The sequence below is a fragment of the Anopheles moucheti genome, chromosome 2, assembly GCF_943734755.1.
Source record: "Anopheles moucheti chromosome 2, idAnoMoucSN_F20_07, whole genome shotgun sequence".
Lineage (NCBI taxonomy): Eukaryota > Metazoa > Arthropoda > Insecta > Diptera > Culicidae > Anopheles > Anopheles moucheti.
The window spans coordinates 83,910,953-83,932,566 of record NC_069140.1 but is presented as its reverse complement, the minus strand read 5'-3'; the positions used below and the strand labels follow the sequence as shown (position 1 = coordinate 83,932,566).

The 21,614-nt window shown below is 43.0% G+C and overlaps 3 protein-coding genes across 4 annotated transcripts in view; all 3 read left to right on the top strand.

The window, feature by feature from the left end:
• Positions 1-8,383, top strand: part of LOC128299554 (uncharacterized) — a 54,094-nt gene extending 45,711 nt beyond the window's left edge. Inside the window, exons 5-7 of one of the 2 annotated variants that reach the window (XM_053035555.1) lie at positions 246-359; positions 569-1,757; positions 2,538-8,383. In XM_053035555.1, the coding sequence (XP_052891515.1) occupies positions 246-359; positions 569-633 (179 nt within the window). In that variant the 3' untranslated portion in view covers positions 634-1,757; positions 2,538-8,383. The remainder of the gene's footprint in view (positions 1-245; positions 360-568; positions 1,758-2,537) is intronic. The other variant, XM_053035556.1, reaches the window with a different exon arrangement.
• Positions 8,384-9,377: 994 nt separating this feature from the next.
• LOC128309415 (eukaryotic translation initiation factor 3 subunit M) lies at positions 9,378-11,250 on the top strand. The gene is made up of 4 exons (XM_053045794.1): positions 9,378-9,502; positions 9,621-9,901; positions 9,978-10,459; positions 10,524-11,250. The coding sequence occupies exons 1-4, from the start codon at positions 9,458-9,460 to the stop codon at positions 10,871-10,873; spliced, it is 1,158 nt and encodes a 385-aa protein (XP_052901754.1). The 5' UTR covers positions 9,378-9,457; the 3' UTR covers positions 10,874-11,250.
• A 797-nt stretch (positions 11,251-12,047) lies between these two features.
• LOC128299015 (uncharacterized) lies at positions 12,048-20,712 on the top strand. Its single transcript, XM_053034848.1, has 5 exons — positions 12,048-12,880; positions 17,671-17,838; positions 17,898-18,897; positions 18,969-19,120; positions 19,202-20,712. Exons 1-5 carry the CDS (start codon positions 12,689-12,691, stop codon positions 19,322-19,324), a joined length of 1,635 nt encoding a protein of 544 aa, XP_052890808.1. The 5' UTR covers positions 12,048-12,688; the 3' UTR covers positions 19,325-20,712.
• Positions 20,713-21,614: the final 902 nt, after the last annotated feature.

Genomic DNA, 21,614 nt, shown 5'->3' with positions numbered 1-21,614 from the left:
CCTTATGGTAACCTCAAATAACGCGCGTTACGCACCGAATATTGGGACGCCACTTCGTACGACTTGCTCGCAATCATCTGCTGGACTGCTCTGCGTTACCTTCGTTCTTAATCTCTGAACGTAACCATATCCTGCTGGATGGCAAAATACAATGTATTGCGTTACTAATTGCGCACACTGTCGTGGAACACATTGCGGGACAAAACGTACGACAAACCGAACACCGAAAAAAAAAACATGTACAGTGAACCAGATGATAGAATCGAACGGTTCATCGAAGCATCTACAAGGAACTCTGCCGCGGGAAACAACAACACTACCTGCTTCGGGAAACTTGCATCACCCTGCGGGACCATTAGGTAAATTAACTTTTGTTCCCCTCCACCAAAAACAGAACCTTCATTTACTTCACCCAACGCCTGTCAGCTGCACGCTGGCAGGTTCGATCTTGGTGACGATCACCAATATCCTGTTGAATGTGGCATCCCTGTCTCCTCTCAATTTACTTCCCCGATTAACTACAACATTCAATCCTCCGGCGTGGGGAAATGTGCGTGTCTTATTGCAGGGTACCTCCGCATTCCACACAAATTGATGGCCAAAGTCCGTCCCATTTGGTGCCTGGCAAATTAAGACAATTAGGTCCGGATTTATCGCAACAAACCTCACAGAAAGACGAGTGGTTTGTCTGATGAGCGTACGACAGACAGCATGACAGCGAATGAATGATACTAGCAAGCGAAAACAGTGCGAACGTACGAGCGAGTTCGAATGTGTCTGAGACAGCGAGAGAGCGAGAGCGAGCGAATGAATGCGTATGGAACAAGCGAGCGAAAAAGAGATGAGAGATTAAAAACAACAAATCCGTTACGAAACCGGTTCCGATACCAGCGCAGTGATTAGTACACCCAACGGCATACACGTTAGTTGGGTCGTTCAACGACCAAACAACATCACGACGCTCAGACGCACAGATAACGTTTTGAGTGAGTGGGGCACAAGAACCGCTAGGAAGTTAACCCTCACAGCAGGGATCGATATCGGCTAGTAGCAAACAAAAAACAAGACAGCGTGACATACACATGAGGATAATGATGAAGAGAAGTTGTATCGAAAGTATAGTATGCAACACAACCGAGCGACACTAAAACGAAAGAGGAATACGATCATCGATCGAGTGACGGCTTGTGGGGAATGGGAAGCAATAGCGCACTAACAACATCGCGCTCTACAAGCCATCCGCCATCTTGAAACAGATGTGCTGGTTTGCTAGGCCATCAGCACGAATACTACCCTCCAGCAAAGATCACTTACGATCAGCAATGGCTTTGTTCGTTGAATTAAGCCCGGCACTGTTGCATACTACCTGCTCGACTACAAAGCACAGAACGGACTACAAACACACAGCTACACCACAACCAAACGAAACAAAGCAAATTAAGCCAAGTTAGTACTTGCAGCCTTGTCCCACTGACCATTCTTTCGCAATGCAAAACGAAACATTAATCCATTCGAATAAAATGGAGTGCAATAATCGATCGTCACCATTCCACCACCACCACTACCAACCACCGATAATACTAACAAAAAAAAACCACAGCAGCTACTACTTGCTACATCACTACCACCACCACCGAAAACACGTCTGAATTCGGAATATCGACGCAAAACATCTCTTACAGTACATCATTCATTCAAAGAACGACGCAAACAAAAATCACGCTAATTGGAGAACAAATTTTTCGGCACTATATGAAGTAAGTATACCGGTTTATTGGTTAACTTTTTTATTGGATTTTGTGTGTGTGCTTTTTTGGTTGTGTCCTTTCTCTTCCGTTCCGTCTTGGCTTTATTTGCTTCGACATCCATTTTCTGCGCTCATCCGATCAATGGTAGACATTTGATTTAATATCGCATCTCTAGTTTGCCTTACGTTAATGGGGCTGAGTTAAGGCCTCGGATCTTACAATGGACAGCAGCCATAACCGATGATCTACACGATGCGCTTTTGGCGCGCTTTTATTTCGACAGTTTGTTATGACAATACGAATGGATCATGATGGTAAATGGTCATAATTTATTTCGACGGTTATACGACAATATTGATAAAACCCTATGGTGGATGATTCTATGAATATGAAATATGGGTAGAGGAAATCCTTGCCTAAATAAATCATTACTTTTGAGTACTTGTCCATCATACTTATATAAGTAAATATAATCTACTTATACACCATACTTATATAAGTAAATATAATCATTACTTATATTTATACTTACAACTTTTTAAATCACAATGAAATATTTCAAAAATTCAGGCGCACACTGATGCACTGCGCATTTGCAGCAGAAAAGCGTAATGCTCCAGAAGCGCGTCGTGTAGATTGCCGGTAACAGTTGTTTGCTACAAACTAAGTAAAAAGTGGTTACTTTACATACGAACATCATTTAATTTTTCGTTTTTGTTTCTTTGTACGTGAACCCAAAGTATATTGGGCCGAAGAATTAATGTTTGCAACTTTTCTTACCATTCGCAGGACTGTCTGGTTGGTCATCAAAAACCGCGCAGGGTGTATATTGAAAAAGGGAGTAAACAGTGTACCCAAAACAAACAAATAAACGAAAGGAGAAGAAGAAAACAACAATGCGAACAACACGAACAACACGTTGAACAAAACGAACAACATCAACTGTGACGCAGCAAAGAAGCAGAAGGAGATCAAACAACACGAACTCTAGCAATTAATGAAAACAATTATACCACATAATGAATATTATGGTAAATATAAAGAAAAAGAAAACTAAAGTAAACAACAACAAACAAACAAAACACACACACGAACGCAAAAGAAATCAACCTAATCATAGTAAAACAAGAAGAAGGAGAATAAGAAAAAAACAAAAAGATATAGAAATCGGTAGAAACTAATGAAAAAGAGTCGAATATGTAATAAATTCATAGCAAGGATTGTAGCGTTAGTGGAGAAGAGATTAAAGTGAAGCAAACCGAAACAGAATGAAGAGAGCAAAACAAGAGCAAAGAAGGGGACAAATTATCCAACTTTTTAATGTTAATCGTGTACAGGCTCTCTTGCGAAGATGAAAGCTTAGCTTAATAATTAATGTAATGTCATAGAAAGCCTCACCGATCTGCTTTGTCTCTTCTTTACGTTTTCGGTTAAAATCAACCTCCCCGTTGATGGCCATTTTTCATTTTGGATAATAGTAAGCAGATAGTACGCAAGTTGTATCCATTTTCCAGCTACTGCTTCGTTTTCGAACATATGGTACGTTAGAGTACGTCCGCTATAGAAGTATCCTCAAAACGTCAAACGTGTTTAGGGAAGCAAAAAGAAAAAAGTAGTTCATCTCCACCTCGTTAATTGGCTCTCCAGTATCTTCTACTAGCAGGCAGTTTGGCAATTTCGGAGACGTTAGGTGTACATTATTGACAAAAGAAACTCAAACTATTTGAAAGAGGATAAAATTGAAGGCAGCAGTGTGTAGTAAAACATGATTTGCCCTCATTTAGAGACCGTAACTATACACCGAAGATGAGCAAAAGAAATAGTTGATGAAACCTAACCTAACCGATCGTCTACATTAGGCGCTTTTAGGCGCTTTTCTGCTGCATCAGTGTGCTAGCTGTAAGTTCTGAAATAATTTATGCAATATTACATTCTAATTTAAATTTTCAAAACTGTTAATATAATTTAGTTTGAACTTAAAAATGTAATTGTTTATTAAACTTGTAGTATACACGCCGAATTGAATTAGGACCACTAATTATCATGATCCATGACAGCAACAGCTGTCAAAATAAAAACGCCTAAAAGTGTCTAATGTAGTCGATCGATAGCGGAAGGCAAAACCAAATGTAGGCGAGTAATTTGTTGTTGATATTACCAAGATCCTTCCTATTTTTTTTTTTGCTTTGAATCAACCAACAGCCAGGGAAAAACTACAGTCAGGGAATGCTCAACACCAGATCTGTTCCACAACAAAAAGTACCGCATTTATCTTCCATTGAACAGTATTCGCACCTTCATACGTTAGCTCCACAGCCGCGCGAGTGCGCATCAGGATTCCAATACGCACCCTTAGAGAAGCCTTTTTACTACTAGACATACTGAACTAGACTTACTCTAGTACCGTGTCTAGTGCTTCGAACCTACCCGCAACACATCCACACATGTACCGGTAGGGAAATAACTTTGAACGGGAAATATTTTGACAGGTGTGACCCGCCTACTACTACCGATTGTCAAAGTGACAGATGACTGATACACTAAACAATACGAAGGTGGCACTGAAATGTGAAATGTGCAAATAGTAGTATTATCCTACAGCAAAATAAAAAAAAAGAAACAGGGAAATCAGATAATATTTCGAAACTCATCAATACCCATCGCTTACCGCTTGAAATAATCGCATAACGCGCACACACAGGAAACGATGTGAAACCCTTGGTTTTAGAGAACGCTCCAACAGACAGCATTATACCGCGCCAACTTGCACACGGAACTCATTCGAGCACTACTTCATACCCATCCGATTGTAGCATCCTAACCCTTAGTAGCCCTTGCAACACTCGTGCGTGTGTGGGGGCGTGTAGTTGATGGCGCGTAAACAATAATTGACAGATGGCAAAATACAATCATTAGCTAATGCTCACATCCTTTTTCACTGGATGTGACGTTTCGCTTTAGTTGCGTTTCGGGAGAAACCATTTTCTGCCGTCTAGGAGGGCAGTTGTAGAGGTATAAAAAGGGGGGGTTTTAGCAGGGACGAAAAAAACAACAACAGCAACAACAGCTACATGAAGACACGTTCTTTTTATCTTAGGCCTCTGCTCCCTTAACCCACACCCCCAAACATGCCCCGTACCAAACCCCATCACAATTTGTCCTGGCCCTATTGGGGGATCAAGGTTGGTCGGAAGTATTTTGCCGTTTTTAGAATTTTTACACAAAGAAAATAAAAACACACAAAAACACAATCGGCAGTAAGCGAGAACGGGTCTCGCTGAGTTTTTTTTGCGTACCGGTACAATACCGATACGAATTATCCTGTTGAATTTTCTCCCTCCCTTCTCTTAATCCTCCACCCCCGTGTGTGTGGTTTAAGCTTTCCGAGCCCGGACATCACAAGATGGCCGCCGACCGGATGGGCGATTGCCGTATGTTTTAGCGGGTTTGGTTTTGGTTCGCAAATCGCTTGCAGCTTTCTTAAACGGCTAAAACCATTATTCCAGGTACGCCAGCACTCACACAGAAAACTAGAACAATAACGCAAGATAACGCTACATACTTATTAGATATAGTGCGAACGAGAGAGAGAGAGAGAATGATTTGCAGGTGTAAGATGTACTAAAGCAGTAGTAAAATGTACTAAAAAAAACGGTATGTCTTTGCTTTCCGGTATACTGCGCGCAACACCGGGGGGAAGCGTGTTCGCGAATAGGGGAAGCATACCTTAAGCCCTAACAGTAGTAGAAATGAAATCGTAAAACAATTAAACTAAAAAAGTAGAAAACCCACTAAACGATAAATAGAAAAAAAAAACTTCCCACTTCCCTTTATCCTCTTTCCCTTGCTGTCCACTCTCCATAAAACGTGTTCCAACATCGCATTGGATATCGATGTATGTGATTGGTGACTGGAACGACGGAAGAAAAAATGATGTGTACACCGCAAATGGCAGGTTACAGGATAAACTAAGAATCCGTGAGAAGAGCCCAATCACCAACAGATACTCAAACTGATGTGTTTGGATTGATAAAGAATCTTTAAAAAAAACTATTGCTGAAGCAGCTATTTCTTGACCGGAACGTCAGGTTCCAGCTGAGTTTCTGTTCCACAGAAAACATCCAAGAATTTTACTCTTTTAGACCTTCTATTGGTGAAGTTGTGCATCGTATGTACGAGTGTTCTACATGTCCTGTGTGTATGTACGTGACTGTATGTGTACAGCGTGTAGTTAAGGTGTAAGCTTTGTATTTCTGTTTGACAAACACTCGCCAGCCAGTTAAGACATCGCAGTGAAATGGCGTCCACCAGACGTACAGCAGTGTTATAGAATATTTAATGCGTCAAACTCTTGTGAGAAGAGCAACAATTGCTGAGCGTATTCTAGCCATTTAGATACCCATTTTGGATTGCAAAACACACACACAACCGAACTGTCCTACGCTTCCTTTCTGTCCAGATATGGCAGCGGTGAGTCGACTTCACCATACAAACTTTGTTGCTATTTCGTTTGCCATTTCTAAAAAACAATGGCAATAGAAGTCAAAACGTGGAACCGCATTGGAATTACACATCTGATCCTACAAGAGCACACACACACACTCACACATCCGGGAATATCCGGGGAGTCATCCAATCGCCAACGAACCTTTCAATTCTCTGAGACAATAGTAATCTTTATACGGCTAGGATGTACGCACTATTTGACCACATAAAATGAACCATATTCTCAAGGCACTTCACTGCGACTAACGATTGATGTATCTCAGATGTACTCTACACATCTGCTGATACAAAGGAGAAGCAAAACACAAATCGTTTCAACAGCGCCACCGAAATTTAAAGTCCCCCTCCCCAACCCCATCTCATCCACACGTGTGTAGAATAAATGGCATCGTCATATTGTGTTTGGAGTGGTATGGAAACCAAAACCCAAAACTTAAAACATTCAATACTGCTGCCGATGGCTTTATTGCAGCAAAAAGGGCAAACTATATCGAACCTTTCTGTTTTTGAACTCCAGAGCAGGATATTGAAGTAGAAAGTCACCGTAAAACCGTTAATCTAATGCTCCACTATATCACCCAAATTATTCCCACATATCGGAAAACAGGATTACAGGATGTATTAAACAAAAAAGGAATGCAAAAATTATGCAAACTAAACCATCGTGACCGATCGTCTACATTAAGCGTTTGCGGGCGCTTTTCTGCTGCAACTGCACAGTGCATCAGTGTGCTAGCGGTATGGTCAAAATGAATTTTTGAGATAATTATGATTTAAACGGATGTTTAAATTTAATTAAAGTTGAATTATAAATGTCTAATTGATACAAGGGTTTCCCCTACCCGATTTTAATTATTTTCCGTCACTGAATTTTATCCATATATAAATTATGACCATCATGATCCATACCCTTTGTGCAACAAGATGTCAAAATAAAAGTGCGGACGCGTAAAAGTGCCTAAAAGCGCGTCGTGTAGACGATCGGTAATGACAATGTTATATCATGGCGGGAGTGCGCGAACATGGACCATTCATGGGCCGACATATCCGGAGATGTCAGTAATAGATTTAACAAAATGGTCATCAAAAACGAAACATTAAAGCAGGCGATTATCGTTCGCGAACTAAAACCGTACGAACACTACATAATAGTTAATATTCCGTAATACATATTTCGTAAAACAATGTGATTTTTTTTATATATTCGTTTCTTTTTTTATTTGTTTAATAGTAAGCTACTATTACTGTGACAGTAGAGAGGGAGGATAAAATGTGTAGCGTTAATTTACTATTTGTTTACTCTGACACGTAATTAGGGGAACAGAAAATAAGTTTCATTAGCCGACACAAACACACACTTACACTCCGATTGTACATAATTTTATACAACTCCAACGATACATATGATTAAATCTAACTATATATATATATATATACATAATAACATAGATACCTATATCAAAATAGAGAAATTATCAGATTCATACGTTATGGCCATGCGGAAGCGAAAGCACTACGAAATACGCGAACATATGCGTTCGCATCGTTTTCATCCCTGTCTTTTGTTCATAAATGATGAGTTCTTCGGTAGGACATGCAGCAGCAACAACAACAAAAGTCGAATGTTTAGAGTTTCGTAAAAACACGTTCCAAGCCCCATATATCCGAATCCGAAATTTAGCTAAACGTCACACCACTTAAATAACGACACTCATATTGAAGTACGGAAATCGAACATTTTCAACCAAACAAAAAAAAAACACTCCTTTACGCGAAAATTAAGTCTTAGCCGGCAACAAAATATACAATCACCAGAGTAAAAAAGAAAATAAACCCCAATTTCCCGTTCCCGATAAGCATAGTTAAGCAACAGCACCGTCATCAGTAGAAAACAAAAACAAAAAATGCCAAGTGTTTGAGATGGATATCAGCAACCAAAAGAAAACAACCTTACCACTGGAAGTAACGGCAACGTTATCCATCAGAATAACACAAACTCTATCGTAACTCTATCGAAATAAACCATCTGTAACATTTGTCCGTGTGTGTATGGTAATTAACAATGGAGAAAAAAAAAACAATGTAACAGCAACCGCAACAAAACACAACACAAAAGAGAAAAATGACAAGGAAGCCCAAATTCTATTCAAACAAAAACCAAAACAAAACAAAAATAGTATATTTTATCGGCACGTAAAACGGCGGGACGAAAACATTTGCGAATAGTAATGCGGCGCACGGCACTACGCAGTAAAGCCAGCCAACAAGCATGCTGGAGACAACTCTCCGCAAAACTACTAAACTTATTGGAAAATATCGGTTCTGGTTAGGGGTTGAGGGTTAGCGAATGAAGCACAGCATTGCCGCTGTTGGCCAATTATACAGGACGTTCGGGAAGCTGGAACATTGGGCGGTGCACAAATGCGTACGCGAGAAAATCATAGAAAAAATAACCCTGAAACAGACGCGGGGATGTTGGGAAAGGTAATGCGAAGGACAGGAAATTAAGGTTCCAGGTTCCGGGATGTAGTGCGGTTCGGTGAGCCACCGTAGCATGTAAGTCTATAGAGCAATTTTCGAAATTGATACGAGAGTCGGTGGAAGAGACCAGATAAAAGGAGATGGAACGAAACAAATGAACGGCAAAAAAACGGAAAAATAAATATTGACATATAAAGCGAATGGTGTAGTTACGTTCATTCGTTGCCAGATTGTGACACTGATGACAAAATCTAATGACTCATAGCTGTAAATCAGTAATCTCCTAACAACGTGCTAAGTATGCAATGAAGCACGTGGCAGCATTTCAAAACACGTGGATATGGAAGGTTCACGAAGACGCCATTGTAAGAGCACATAAATCATATTGTCTTTGTAAAAAGTCATACATTAATCAATGTTTGCGGTCATATTTAAATTGTTTATACATTTCACAAACATATCGCACAGTCTTTTAAGAAAATACCAAAATTGGAGCACATTCTTCATCCAAGTGAATGAATGTGAATCCATTTGAATGAAATATTTCACGTGAAACATTTCATTGCTCTTCTTTTTCGTTTGCGGCAACAGAGACTCTACTGTCAACATCGCACTGTCAATAAAGTTTGACAGCAATACCACAACGATAAGAAGAAGGCAAATCTTTGCGACGTGTTGTTCGATTGCAGTGCGTGAATTTATCGTAAAAAATCGACTGCACAATGCAAGGACCGGCTGTTTTTATTGATGCTGATTTCGACGATCAGGTAGGGACGCAGTGGATCATACAAACCGGCCTACGGATATCCTGCGGTGCACCTTTTACCGTGCGCTCCTTGTCGGCAACAGATCGATTGAGGTTATGTTTCGGTTTCCCGTATTTAGGCGCAGGAGCTGCGGCAGTTTTTGAAGCAGCTGGGTGCGGAAATTAGCGAAGAAAAGTCCACCAAGGGTATCGAGGATGATCTGCACAAGATTATCGGTGTGTGCGATGTGTGCTTTAAGGATAACACCCACTCGCCGGAAGAAATCGATGCCGTGCTGAACAGCATCGTTTCCATCATCGTGTCCATTCCATTGGAGCGGGGCGAAAACCTGATTCTGTCGTTCTGTGACAAGATGACGAAGGCGAAGGAACCCAACCTTGCCCGGGTTTGCCTGCAGTCGTAAGTGTGACGATACGCGGTATATTTTGTTGAATTGTACGTTCAAACCCATGATTTCCCCGTTGAATTCTTTTAGCTTGTGGCGGTTGTTCACTAACCTGGAGGTAACTTCTCCGCTTCGGTACCACGTCTACTACCATCTGGTACAGGTCGCGAAGCAAGTGAACCAAGTGAAGGAAGTGTTCACTGGAGTGGAGCAGCTGAAGGCGCAATTCGCTCAGTGTCCACCCTCAAACGAGCAAATGCAAAAGCTATACCGCCTGCTGCACGATGTGCTGAAGGACACGAACAGCGAGCTGGCATCGAAAGTAATGATTGAGCTGCTGGGAACGTACACTGCCGATAATGCGTCGTACGCTCGTGAGGATGCAATGAAATGCATCGTTACGGCTCTGGCCGACCCAAACACCTTCCTGCTCGACCCACTGCTCTCTCTGAAGCCGGTTCGGTTTCTTGAGGGAGAGCTCATTCACGATCTGCTCTCGGTGTTTGTTTCAGAAAAGTTGCCAAGCTACTTGGAGTTCTACAAGCACCACAAGGAGTTCGTCAATTCGCAAGGTAAAACATTTCAAGGTGATGTGATATGGAAAAAGATGTTAATAATATTATTTCTATCTGGCAGGTCTGAATCACGAACAGAACATTAAGAAAATGCGTCTACTGTCATTCATGCAACTTGCCGAGAGCAATTCGGAAATGTCCTTCCAACAGTTGCAGGACGAACTGCAGATTAAGGAGGAGGAAGTGGAACCGTTCATCATCGAAGTCCTGAAGACGAAGCTTGTCCGTGCGCGAATGGATCAGCGAGCCCGCAAGGTTCACATTTCGAGCACAATGCACCGGACGTTCGGTCGTCCCCAGTGGCAGCAGCTCCACGACCTGTTGCTTTCGTGGAAAACCAATCTTACACTCGTTCAGGAAAACATCAATAACGTGGCGGCCGCCCAGGTAGAACTGGCCCAACGTCAGTGATTGTGTGCGCGTGTGTCCCGTGAAGCAATTGAACCAGTTGCGCGATATAACGTATTTGTGCGTGGAATCAGCTAAACCATAAACTCAGTAGAGAGACGTAAATTCCGAATCGTATTAAGCAGCAAGCATAGAGGTGTGACGTGCGGGTGAAGAATAATCATTACATTTACGAGCTGACGCGCTGCGCGTGAAACTACCGAAGAAAACACTAGTAGGAAGATTCCTATATCTTCTCGCCAGGACCCTGGGGGAGTGTGGCCGACGCTCGCTATCATTTTCGTTCATACAGTGCGTACTTCCATCATAACAAAAGAGTTTATTATTTCGCGTTGTCCAACTAACAGTCACCGATTCAATAAACTCTTGTACAATATGAACGAGAACAATGTTTGTTTTATTGTTAAGTTTGTAAGAAGGCCTTTTTATCCTAAAAGTCTGTACACTCTGTCTTGTGTCCACTATTGAGGATTGCGGAAATAATTTAAGGGGGTAAATTTAATGCGAAAATGATAAGCAAAAGCAATGCGATGCGAGCAATGCAATGCTGATTCTTATCTGTCCAACCTCGAATATTAAGGCGGCAGCCAGTGACCCGTAAAGATGGATTACCATTCTGTACTTACCAGTATTTTCCTGTAGACCTCACAATCACGCAACAACGGACGGAAACATATGTTCTTCAAAACACCGACCCGCGGTCATCGCGATGACTGAATGCACAGCACTGAACCATACACAATAGATGGCCGATGACATTACAACTGTCAAAAACAACGCGACCGTTTCTCATAACAAACCCTACAAGTGGATGGAAAGTGCACAAAATCTGCGAAATCAAATAAAATTGCGATTTTATCCGGCTCTACTGCCATTAAAGTGCAAAACGAAGGTCCCTGCAAGCGTAAGGAATCGGTAATTAGCGTAAGAAAGGGTAGTTTTGCGTACACATTCAAGTGTCATCGTTTGGTAAAAGAACAGTAAGAACAGCACAAAGAAAACCCAACAGATGTAACAGACAGAGAGGTAACGAGTGTGTAAGAGAACAATAGACGATTGCATCGCATTGCTTTGTAGTGAAAAGCGCAGCTTCTTCTGCCTCTTCTGCGGTCCAACGAGATCAGATCCTTTTTCTTTATCCGTGCGTGCGGTTCGTGCGTCGTGAAAATTATCTCTGCCGGAATAGGGAACGTACACTGGACGGGACGTAGAAATCGCTTTCCATTCGCCAATCGGATTCTGTCCCACTGCCCAAGCGTTTCGAGATCCGCTCGTTCATTTTTCAGAGCGAAGAAGAGGCTTCTCAAAACAACAAACCAACCCCCGTTGTGCGTGTAGCTGTGTGTGTGGTTGTGTATTTATATATCGCGTACCATATAGCGCTACAAACTCGACAACCCTTGGGGCCACCAGAGGAGACACCAGTGTGCAGCGATTAGTGGTTGTACGTCGGTTCGCGGTCGCTCTTGAGTTTTCATCAACTTTAGCTTCCTCCGTTTGGCGTGCGTGATTTCCATTTTTCGGGTTAGCTGGTTAGCCGAGACTAAAGAATCGGTATCGTTGAACAATCCCCTAAACTCGGTCGGGAAGAAAAAAGCGAAAAAAAGACCCCATACGCACACATACACCCACCCGCAACAAACGCATCCACAGCAAGCACTACCACCATCGCCATCACTAACAACGCTAGAGCGTCGAGTACATTGCGTGCGCGAGTGTGTGTGTGTACCGGGTGCCGCACGGATTTTGTTTGTCCGGAAAATCTCCCAATCCGCTAACCGAACAGCAGCCTGCTGGGTGCCCGGTCGGTCACCGAAGATGTTTGCCTGCCCGTGCCTGAACGTGTCGATAGCCGTAAACGATGAGAGCACCATCCCCAGCAGTACAACCACCGCCGACCCCGGACGAGTGACGCTGAAGAACGGAATTATCATGGTGCGGCCACCAGCGGCCGTAATTGCCGAGCTTGTGGAAGGAAAATCCCGCGAGCTGGCCAGCTTCTTCCAGGAGGTGAGTTAAAAAGGCACACACAATGGTTCCACCTTTTCTCTTATCGTACAGTGTGTGCGTTGTTTGCGCATCGTTCCCAATCATTCGGTGCTTTTCCATTTCCACCCAGTTTGCTGAGAACGGCAAAGTTTTCCACCCTTATTTTGCCGGCCGGCAATTTTTATTTGGAAAAAGAGTGTTATTTTCTTCTTTTTCTTCTACGTTTCCCCGTTGAAACGTTTGTGTTATTTTTACATCGAACCCCACTGCCGGACGGCATAACGCACGCACGGACGCGGCATGGAAAATTTTGGAAAAGTCCACACACTCGCGTGTTTGTTTATTGCGTCGCAAAAACCGCCAATCAAAATAGAAGGGCATCCCATCCATGTGTCCTGTAGATTTCCAGATCGATTTTTATGTTTCTTTTTGCTGCCCTTTCAGTGTGTTCGTACACTGTTTTTGGGGTGTCTCCGGTTGTTTGTTTTTCTTGTTCGGTTCATCTCACGCAAGACACTCTCGGTAGATTTCTCTGGACTTTTCTGCATTTTTATTACGAAATAAACAAGGCACGTCACCGCAAATGCGAGGAAAAAAATCCATAGCGATACGAAGCCAGTGTGTGACGTTGAAATTGGAATAGAAAACAATTCCATAATCGCAGCAAGCAGGTCCAGAACGCACGTTGGTAGTGGTGAATTGATTCTTTTTTAGCTCCACTACCGTGGATTCCGTTGTTCACAGATGAAGAATGTTGAATAAACATTGCGATCACGACATTCACGGCTTCGCTTGGCTCGCGTTCGAGTTGAAGTAATGTAATGTACCCCGATCGCTTAACCAGATTCTACATACCGAGCAGACGTACATGAACAATGCAATGCAAAGCCCCACAGAACCGTGTGATGCTCAAAATGTGAATGCAAAAGCAAATAATCACTTTCCCTGTCGCGACTCTTTGAGCGTATCGACACGCGGGACAGCGCGCGGTGCGTTATCAGGCCAGCAGCGCGTCATACTAACCGTGATGTGTTGGTTGCTGCATGATTAGAAATACCTTGTAGAAGTTCAGGCCAAAAAGAAAGTAACGTTTACGGTTGGATAACTAACGAAGCACAGAACGGTGGATCTATTCGAAAATGGTTCAACTGCTGCACACTCCAGAATTAATATTGTACTATTAAGTTTTATGTGATTAACGAGTCTGATATGGATTTTTAAAAACATTCAAGCATAAACTTTATCAATAATATTGACATGATGTATCTAGTGGCAACAGAGAAGAGTTTATGTCAAGTATTAGTAACGGGCAAAGAACTGATAATGTGCGTGCTTTTCGTCAGATACCTAGAACTTATCATAAAATTCTCCCCAGGGTTTGATAAAGACTTCTAAAAGAGTGCAGTGTGGACAAGCTGTAGTGTTTTATTGCACAATAGTGCGGTCTTCATGCAAACTTTTCCTTCCTCATACACGAGGCATACTTCAAACAATCATTGCCTGTGTTGCCTTCTTTCTAAGTTTGTCTCAAATGCATTTAGGAGTACTTTGGTCAGAGTTCACGTTGCAGAAATGGGCTCATGTCTCAGAAAATAAGTGTAGCGTCTTCAAAGCGATTCTCGCATCAGCTGAATTTTGGAATTAAATGCCGACATAAGTAGATGTTTGCAGTAGATGAGATTCCCAAGGTCTAAAATGATTTATCTTGTAGTGATACATATATAAACTTACTCTAATTAATTATTGGACAGGAAGGTGAGTGGCTCAGATCTTCCAAACCATTCGAAAAAGGCCACTCAATGGGAAATACATACATTTTTCAATATTAGTCTACATTCACTATAGAAAAGTATGTTTTAAACATCTCATTTATGTTGCCCTGTTTCCTGTCCAAGTGCATTAATTTAAATTTCAAATAAAACCACATATTTATGCCACCTCCCGGAAGGTAATTGGATGCTTATGTTCACATTACATCAAATTTGCTAACGAAAACGAAATTTATGTTAACAAGAATGTTCTTCCATTTTAGCCGAAAACCGGAACTAACAGGTGGTGAACAAATGCAATAACGTTGGTTTCGATTATCAGAAATCAATACGATAAGAGGAACGTGTTGTTGTTTGACGGGTTCGCATTGGAAGCGAATGAAACAAGTCATCGCCCGGCAGAAGGAACGAAATAATATCGATGCCATTTTGCTGTTCCACACACACACACACACGTCGTTGTGATTCAGAATCAGATTGATGCTCTCGCAACCGAACTATAATTATGCCGGCCGGCATTTTGCGTTCCCCTTTCTCTCCCAATCGTTTGCGGTCATTGTGATAATGCATAGTGCGGTGCGAATTATTATCACCAGCCTACCTCCGGAGCCCTGTATTGAGGCGAATCGATTAGCAGTAAGGTTGAGGAGACTCTTTCGTGGTTAGGATTAGCGTGGTTAGGAGTCAGCATAAGGCACCAAGGAATATATTCGATTAGGCATAGAATCTTCGAGGGAAGGTGTTGCTCAAAGGGCGCATACGCACAGTACAGACCAGACCAGTTATCAACATTTATAGTTTCATAATTGCTTTGAGCGAGCGACCCTCCCCGAGAGCGCAGGGTGAGGTGTTTTTTTTTGTTATTCTACCGTCCATTACGTTCAGAGTTTTGCGTCCACGCACACGGGCACGCACTCGTTGCGGTGTGTACGCACCCACACGCAGAGTGGTGTGCGCTTCGTTGTTCTACGGACGAAACGGCCAACCATCGCAACTTATCGCACGTCAGCTTTTCATCTGAACGGTTCTAGTGTTTTTTTTTTCCTGTTTAAAGAAATATGGGAAATGAAAAGAACGCGCACTTCGCTCGCTCGCGATGGTTCGATTATTGCGTCCCGTCTGCTCACACGTGTTGGTGTGTACCGGGCACACATCGATGATGAAAGTTTCGCTCCTCTTAACAAGCAAGATCGGACGTTTATTCTTTGCAAAGGGTGCCGCTACGGATTATTGCTTATTGGCCCGAGCTTAGGTTGTGTATAAGGTTCGATTTGTTTCGATCTAGACCTGAATCTGGAACGTTAACAGACGTACATGGCTCATGGTGGAGTATTACAATATTTAAAGTACTAAATCTATATTCCTCTAAAACGTAATTTTATTTTCTTAATGTAAACCACAACACGAGCGATAAAGTCTGCAATGTGTAATATTTCTGTCGAGGCATGCAAATTTTCCACCATTTTTCACCCGAAACCACTCAGCAAATATCGCTTTGTTTGGTGCTGTAATCCTAAACCCCTTCTCGCGCACAACCTACGACGTACCGGTTGAGATGGGAAACCGGCCGAACGCAATGCATACGGAAATCAGCATACACAAAATGAGCAATAAGCAACACACCGGGCAAACGAAGAACAACTTCCCAAACAAGCCCCAACTACACCAAACATATACAACCCGCAACCCGCCACCAGCAACCGAAAAGGCGTAGCGCGAATGAACGAAAATATAATCACGGCGAATATGACGCGCGATCGTCTGTTTTTGGCTCTCGTTTTGCATGCGAGAAGGGGATGTTTGGAAGACAAAACGAAAGGGGACAGGTGTGGGTGATCGGTATGTGGTAGATTGTTGGTGCTTAGGCAAGTGACTTTACGTTCCCGTTTCATCAGCTGAGCGTAAAAGGGATGATCGGTTGTTTTCGGTCGGCTGCGTTGTTTATTGTAACCGAGTGGGAAAGGGTGCAAAGGCAAGAAAGATCAACAGAGCGCGATCTGTCGTATCTGTACGATCGAGAAGAGGAAAAAAATCATCTAACCACTGAAAATGTGTGGTAAAAGCAATGGAAAATTTAACAAAACAATTAGGTTTTGTTATGTTATTTATATTTATATATAAAATTAATTCTTATGAACTCACTCGTGAATTATTCTTGGAGATGAATCTCACTGCATCTTCCCAATGCAGCTCGAACAAGAAAGATACTTGATTGAACGCTGTTAATGTGAAATTCGATTCGAACGAACGGAATTTGCCTTCGAAGCGAATTTTCGAATAATTCTTGATCGGAAGCAAAGCACACAAATAGCCGGCTTCATTTTCAACTTCAATAGTAATCCAAATCATATACCAGGTACGGCACTATCTCTCCTCAGTAATGTATACGCAAAATGTTATATTTATTCTATGATAATTTATTTCGTTTTAAATTCTCTGAAGAATCTACCACTGAAAGAAGAAAGATTTAAGTCTAAACCATCATGAACAAATTCGAATCTTGACAGCTCTGAACCTCCAACACTGAAGCATTGTGAATTATATTCCCGGATTCCAATCATGGCAGATAGGGATTCGAGAAGAATCGGAATTTAGAGTCTTGATTCCAGCCTGTAGATGACAATATGGATTCTAGTTTTAGCCTTGGAACACGATCACTGATCACATTCTTGGCTCTTGTTTTACATCGCGATCCGGGATTCTGATCACAACAGTTTCGGATTCCCAACCCTTCTTTCATATTCCAATCATGACGGACCGGAAAATCCCGGGAAATCCAAACCCGAACTCGAAATACTGAAGATCTATGAGTGAAAATCAGAGGTTGCTCTTCATCCGGGTTCCGAGGTGTCTATATAGTTACGTTAAGCACTGTATTCCGACCGTTGGAGATCCCATTTTGCCAATACTTAAAAAAATACTTTAGAACATGTAGTATGAGTCGATGAGTAATGACTAATAATAAGTTCCAACGCATGGTTATTATTTCAATTGCTTTACCCACATCTTCTCTAAATAAAGCGTTTCTCTTTACTTTTCTAGTCGATTGGACCCCTGCAAGATGCCACCGTGACCATACAGCTGACAAAGATGCTAAAGACTATCCCGTGCGATGGCTGGAACGTGTGCAAATGTCAGAACTGTGATTCCGTTGTCTTTGCCCGCGATTCTTCCAACTCGGCAACCATCCTGATCAATGGGACACTTGCGGTAATACCAGTTTTTGCGATTTTTAAATATACGTCTCTCACTTGCTTAACTCTTTCCAGATCACCGCTGACGAAGTGAACCGACGCAAAGGGCAGGAAAATTATTCTCCCGCGTTCAGGATCGTGCTCGATGGTCGGGCGGCCGATTTTCGCGGCTTTTACCGCAAGGACCAGTACCGCACCCTGTTTACGGCGGCGGCCAACACGCTCGACAGTACGAACGATCCAAACGAGCTGCTCGTATCGTTGCGCGCGTTTATGCTTACCGAAACGCAGTCGGCCAACGAACGGATCGCCCGCGTCACGCAGGAGCTGAACGAGCAGCTGAGCCATGTGCGCGATCGGGCGGAGCAGGACTACCTGTTCCTCGCGCAAACATTCGTACCTGAACTACTGGCTAGTAAGAGCGGCGATCAGCAGAGCACCGGGACCGCCACTAGCCCGACGACGGAGAAAGCGTTGCAGCCGCTACTGACGAACCTCGGTACACCGGGTACACCGGCAGCGGATGTAGCGGACAGTCACCTGGAAACGCCACCCGCGACACCGGAGTGTATGCCGATGTCGACCGGTAACAGTCCACCGTCGATCGTAAACGGTAACGGGGCGTCGATCAGCCCGGACCAAACGGCCGGTGCCGTGCCCACCGGTGCGGATACGCACGGCTTCCAGCCGGCTGCCGGCAATCAGCGGCCACCGATGCAGCTGAGCAACAGTGCCGCCAATACGATCAACAACAATACTACGAACAGCAACCAAGGTGCCATTAGCAAACCACCAACTCAGCAGCAACATTCCATGAGTACAAATCTCTTTGCCAATCACGGCAATACCCTGGGGGCGGCCACAACGGTACCAGGGCTCGCCGGCAGTGTCGGCAACCTAACGGGCGCTACACATAGATTTAGCAGCAACGTCCATCAACGACCACAGCAGCAGCCGCAGCAGCAGCAGCAGACGATGTTCGATTCGGACTGTATGTTCGAAATTGATGGTATGGAAAATGACAAAACGCCACCACCGGATGATATTTCTGACGAGGAGCATTCAGATTATGATGGTAAGAGTGAAACAATTGCGAATGAAGATCGCGCGATAATGTGCGTTTTTTTCCGCTTGTCTCCTTTCCAGATATACCCGATAACAATAATCGAGCGGAAGGTGGCATATTCATCCCACGCCATCAGTACGGACGCCAGACCAGCTCGATCGCGAAAAGTCTTCCGATTTCAATGCCGAAAATGATGGCCCCGTTCCGGGCGAACGAAGATGATCTCGATGAGGTAAGCGTGTCCTGTGTGTGTGTGTGTGTGTCCTGTGCCGATAACCAAGAGCTAAATTGTCCCTCTCCCCCCTTTCGCCAGATGGTGGAAGATACGGTCGATATTGCGGCCAGTATCAAGGCGCTTGCCAAAAGTGTACACGGCGAAGCGGTGTTTGGCGATCTTCCACGTCGGCAAATTCAAAAGTTCACCTCACAGATATGAGCGTGACGCGCGCAGTGGCGGGATCTCACCTTTACCTTCCTGCTGTTGCTGTGGGCTCGTGGGACACTCTCTACAACCTGTTGTGGCCGAACTGGTGACAGCCGACAAAGGATACAATACGATCCGGCTCATCGTGATATACAGTTAGGCGCACGTATGTGCGCTTAGTACACTGCAAATTAATCCCCCACCGACTCCCTGCTATGAGTCGTCTTTCGGTCATTTTGCTATCGTTTTGGGGTATTTTTTTTTCTTTCAATACTAAATTTAAGACTTTTTTTTTTTGCAGAAAAAGGATACATTTTTTAATGCGTTTTACGTTTAGTTTTTGTGTGAAGCGTTAACAGAAGATAGGTAGTGCGCCGCGCTCTGCCCACGAAATATTAGATTCGCAAAACTTCAGTCAGATGAATTCTACTCGAACTGAACTCGAATGTACGAGTTTGAAGAATGTTTTTTTTTCTTTCTTTGTTTTCTCTCCTTCATCTATTTGCGTTTTATCGAATGATGCAGAACTTTTGTGTAAAGCGAAGCAAACGAACTATCCTGAAGTATGAACTTTGTTTTGAAAGTTGAACTAAAATGATCGGTTTGTTCCACACTGCTATTCACTGCGCGGCTACTACGAATGGGTCGTGTCTTGGGTGCGTAGTACAGGAAGGTGCGTAATTTAATCGCCCATCATCTTAAGCGGGTACTTCCTCGGTTATCACTAGTTATTGACCAGAGTGGTGTCAACAGTCTCCCTCCCCCCCCCCCAAAAAAAACATGATAGCATGTACGTGAGAATAATTGCATACTTTCAGGCATTGCAAACCCTTGGCACAAACCGTCACCACCGTGCTGTCTGCTTCTTTTTAGTTAAAACTTTTACCATTCAATGCAGTGTACTATTACTACTACATAGTGACTATCGGTTAATTTTTTAAGTCGTTACAATATTAGTGTTTAATGGAAGGAGCGTAATGCTGTATGAGAGAGAGAGAGAACGTGCAAAACAAAAGCGGGAAAACGCAATGCTTCGAAAGGATCACAATCAGAAAAGCTAAGATAAGCAAACAGAGAGGTCAGAAAGAAGCAAGCGTGTTACAATCAGGAGATAACGATAACGAAATAACAGCAACACCGGATCATTGCAAACAAAAAAACAATAACGGTCGACCATTGCAATATTCAGACGCGATCGGTTGAGGATTGTTTCTTGTTTTTTTTTGTTGTTGGGAGGAAAAGCTTTTCCACCAATCTCAAATGCATCGCGACTCTCGGGGTAAGGGCTCGGAACGGCAAAAAAAACCTTCTGTAAGAGGAGGTTTCGTCGCTTGTGGAAACATCCACGCTACTCCCAATTTGCCATGTTTTCAAGTACAATTCATCCATGTTATTATCTACCTGTGGGTCCAGTTCGTGTTTTTTTTTTTATAAACTAAACTAATCATAATAAAGCATCCTGTTTATATCATAAAGCATGCTCGGCGGATGGATGCGTTCGAATCTCACCGCGAAGTAGCAGAGAACCATTATGCACGTACCGAACATCAAACGTCGTAACTGCTTGGCGGAGGAATTCGGATCTTCATAGACCAACGGCGAAGAATAAAGCATCCGGTTCCTACATTACCGTTCCACCGTAACGGAAGGGATTTTATACAAAAGGGAAAGTCCAGTTTTTGGTCCTTTATCCCGATCGATTGCTCCCAGTAACCACACACACACACACTCAAACAATACCTCGTTCGGTTTCGGGTGAATCATGACCATCGACAAGGTTGTTCCCATTGTCATTCTGCATCTGGTCTGGGCATCCCGGGCCACGGATGACCTCCTTTTCCTCTAATAACTAAACTACCTCCAACGATTTGTTTTTTTGTTTTAACCTGTTCGATTTACGATCCATATTTGCTTGTGTTTTGCAATGGGTTAGTACTATTAGTAGCTGGCAAAAGGGCAAACGCAAAAGTGTTTTGGCAATTAAACAATCATGAGAGAGAGAGAGAACGTAGGTTTCTTCCACCGGTGGTACTTGCAGTAATTGCTAAACAAAATCGTCCAAACTATCGAAACTGTCGAAATTGTACCACGGTTGATTTATGGGGCAATCGAATTCTGCGTAGCGAAAATGAAGGAATGCCAGTTAGCAGCAGCCAGTGTGTAGCGTATATCCGTTCCCAGCGATTAATCACGCATATTAGTAACGTGTTATGTTATATATACGCTCCCCCTATGCATATATATAAATATTAAAGCAAGCAAGAAGTTTAAAGATGTGTAACAATTTTTTGCCGCGAAACAA

Excerpts from the sequence above, each read along its gene's own strand:
- LOC128309415 (XM_053045794.1), top strand. The coding sequence starts at position 9,458 with ATGCAAGGACCGGCTGTTTTTATTGATGCTGATTTCGACGATCAG. Across the intron at positions 9,902-9,977 it reads GCCCGGGTTTGCCTGCAGTC|CTTGTGGCGGTTGTTCACTA; the intron begins GTAAGTGTGACG and ends GAATTCTTTTAG. Across the intron at positions 10,460-10,523 it reads GGAGTTCGTCAATTCGCAAG|GTCTGAATCACGAACAGAAC; the intron begins GTAAAACATTTC and ends TCTATCTGGCAG.
- LOC128299015 (XM_053034848.1), top strand. The coding sequence starts at position 12,689 with ATGTTTGCCTGCCCGTGCCTGAACGTGTCGATAGCCGTAAACGATGAG. Across the intron at positions 18,898-18,968 it reads GGAGCATTCAGATTATGATG|ATATACCCGATAACAATAAT; the intron begins GTAAGAGTGAAA and ends TCTCCTTTCCAG. Across the intron at positions 19,121-19,201 it reads ACGAAGATGATCTCGATGAG|ATGGTGGAAGATACGGTCGA; the intron begins GTAAGCGTGTCC and ends CCCTTTCGCCAG.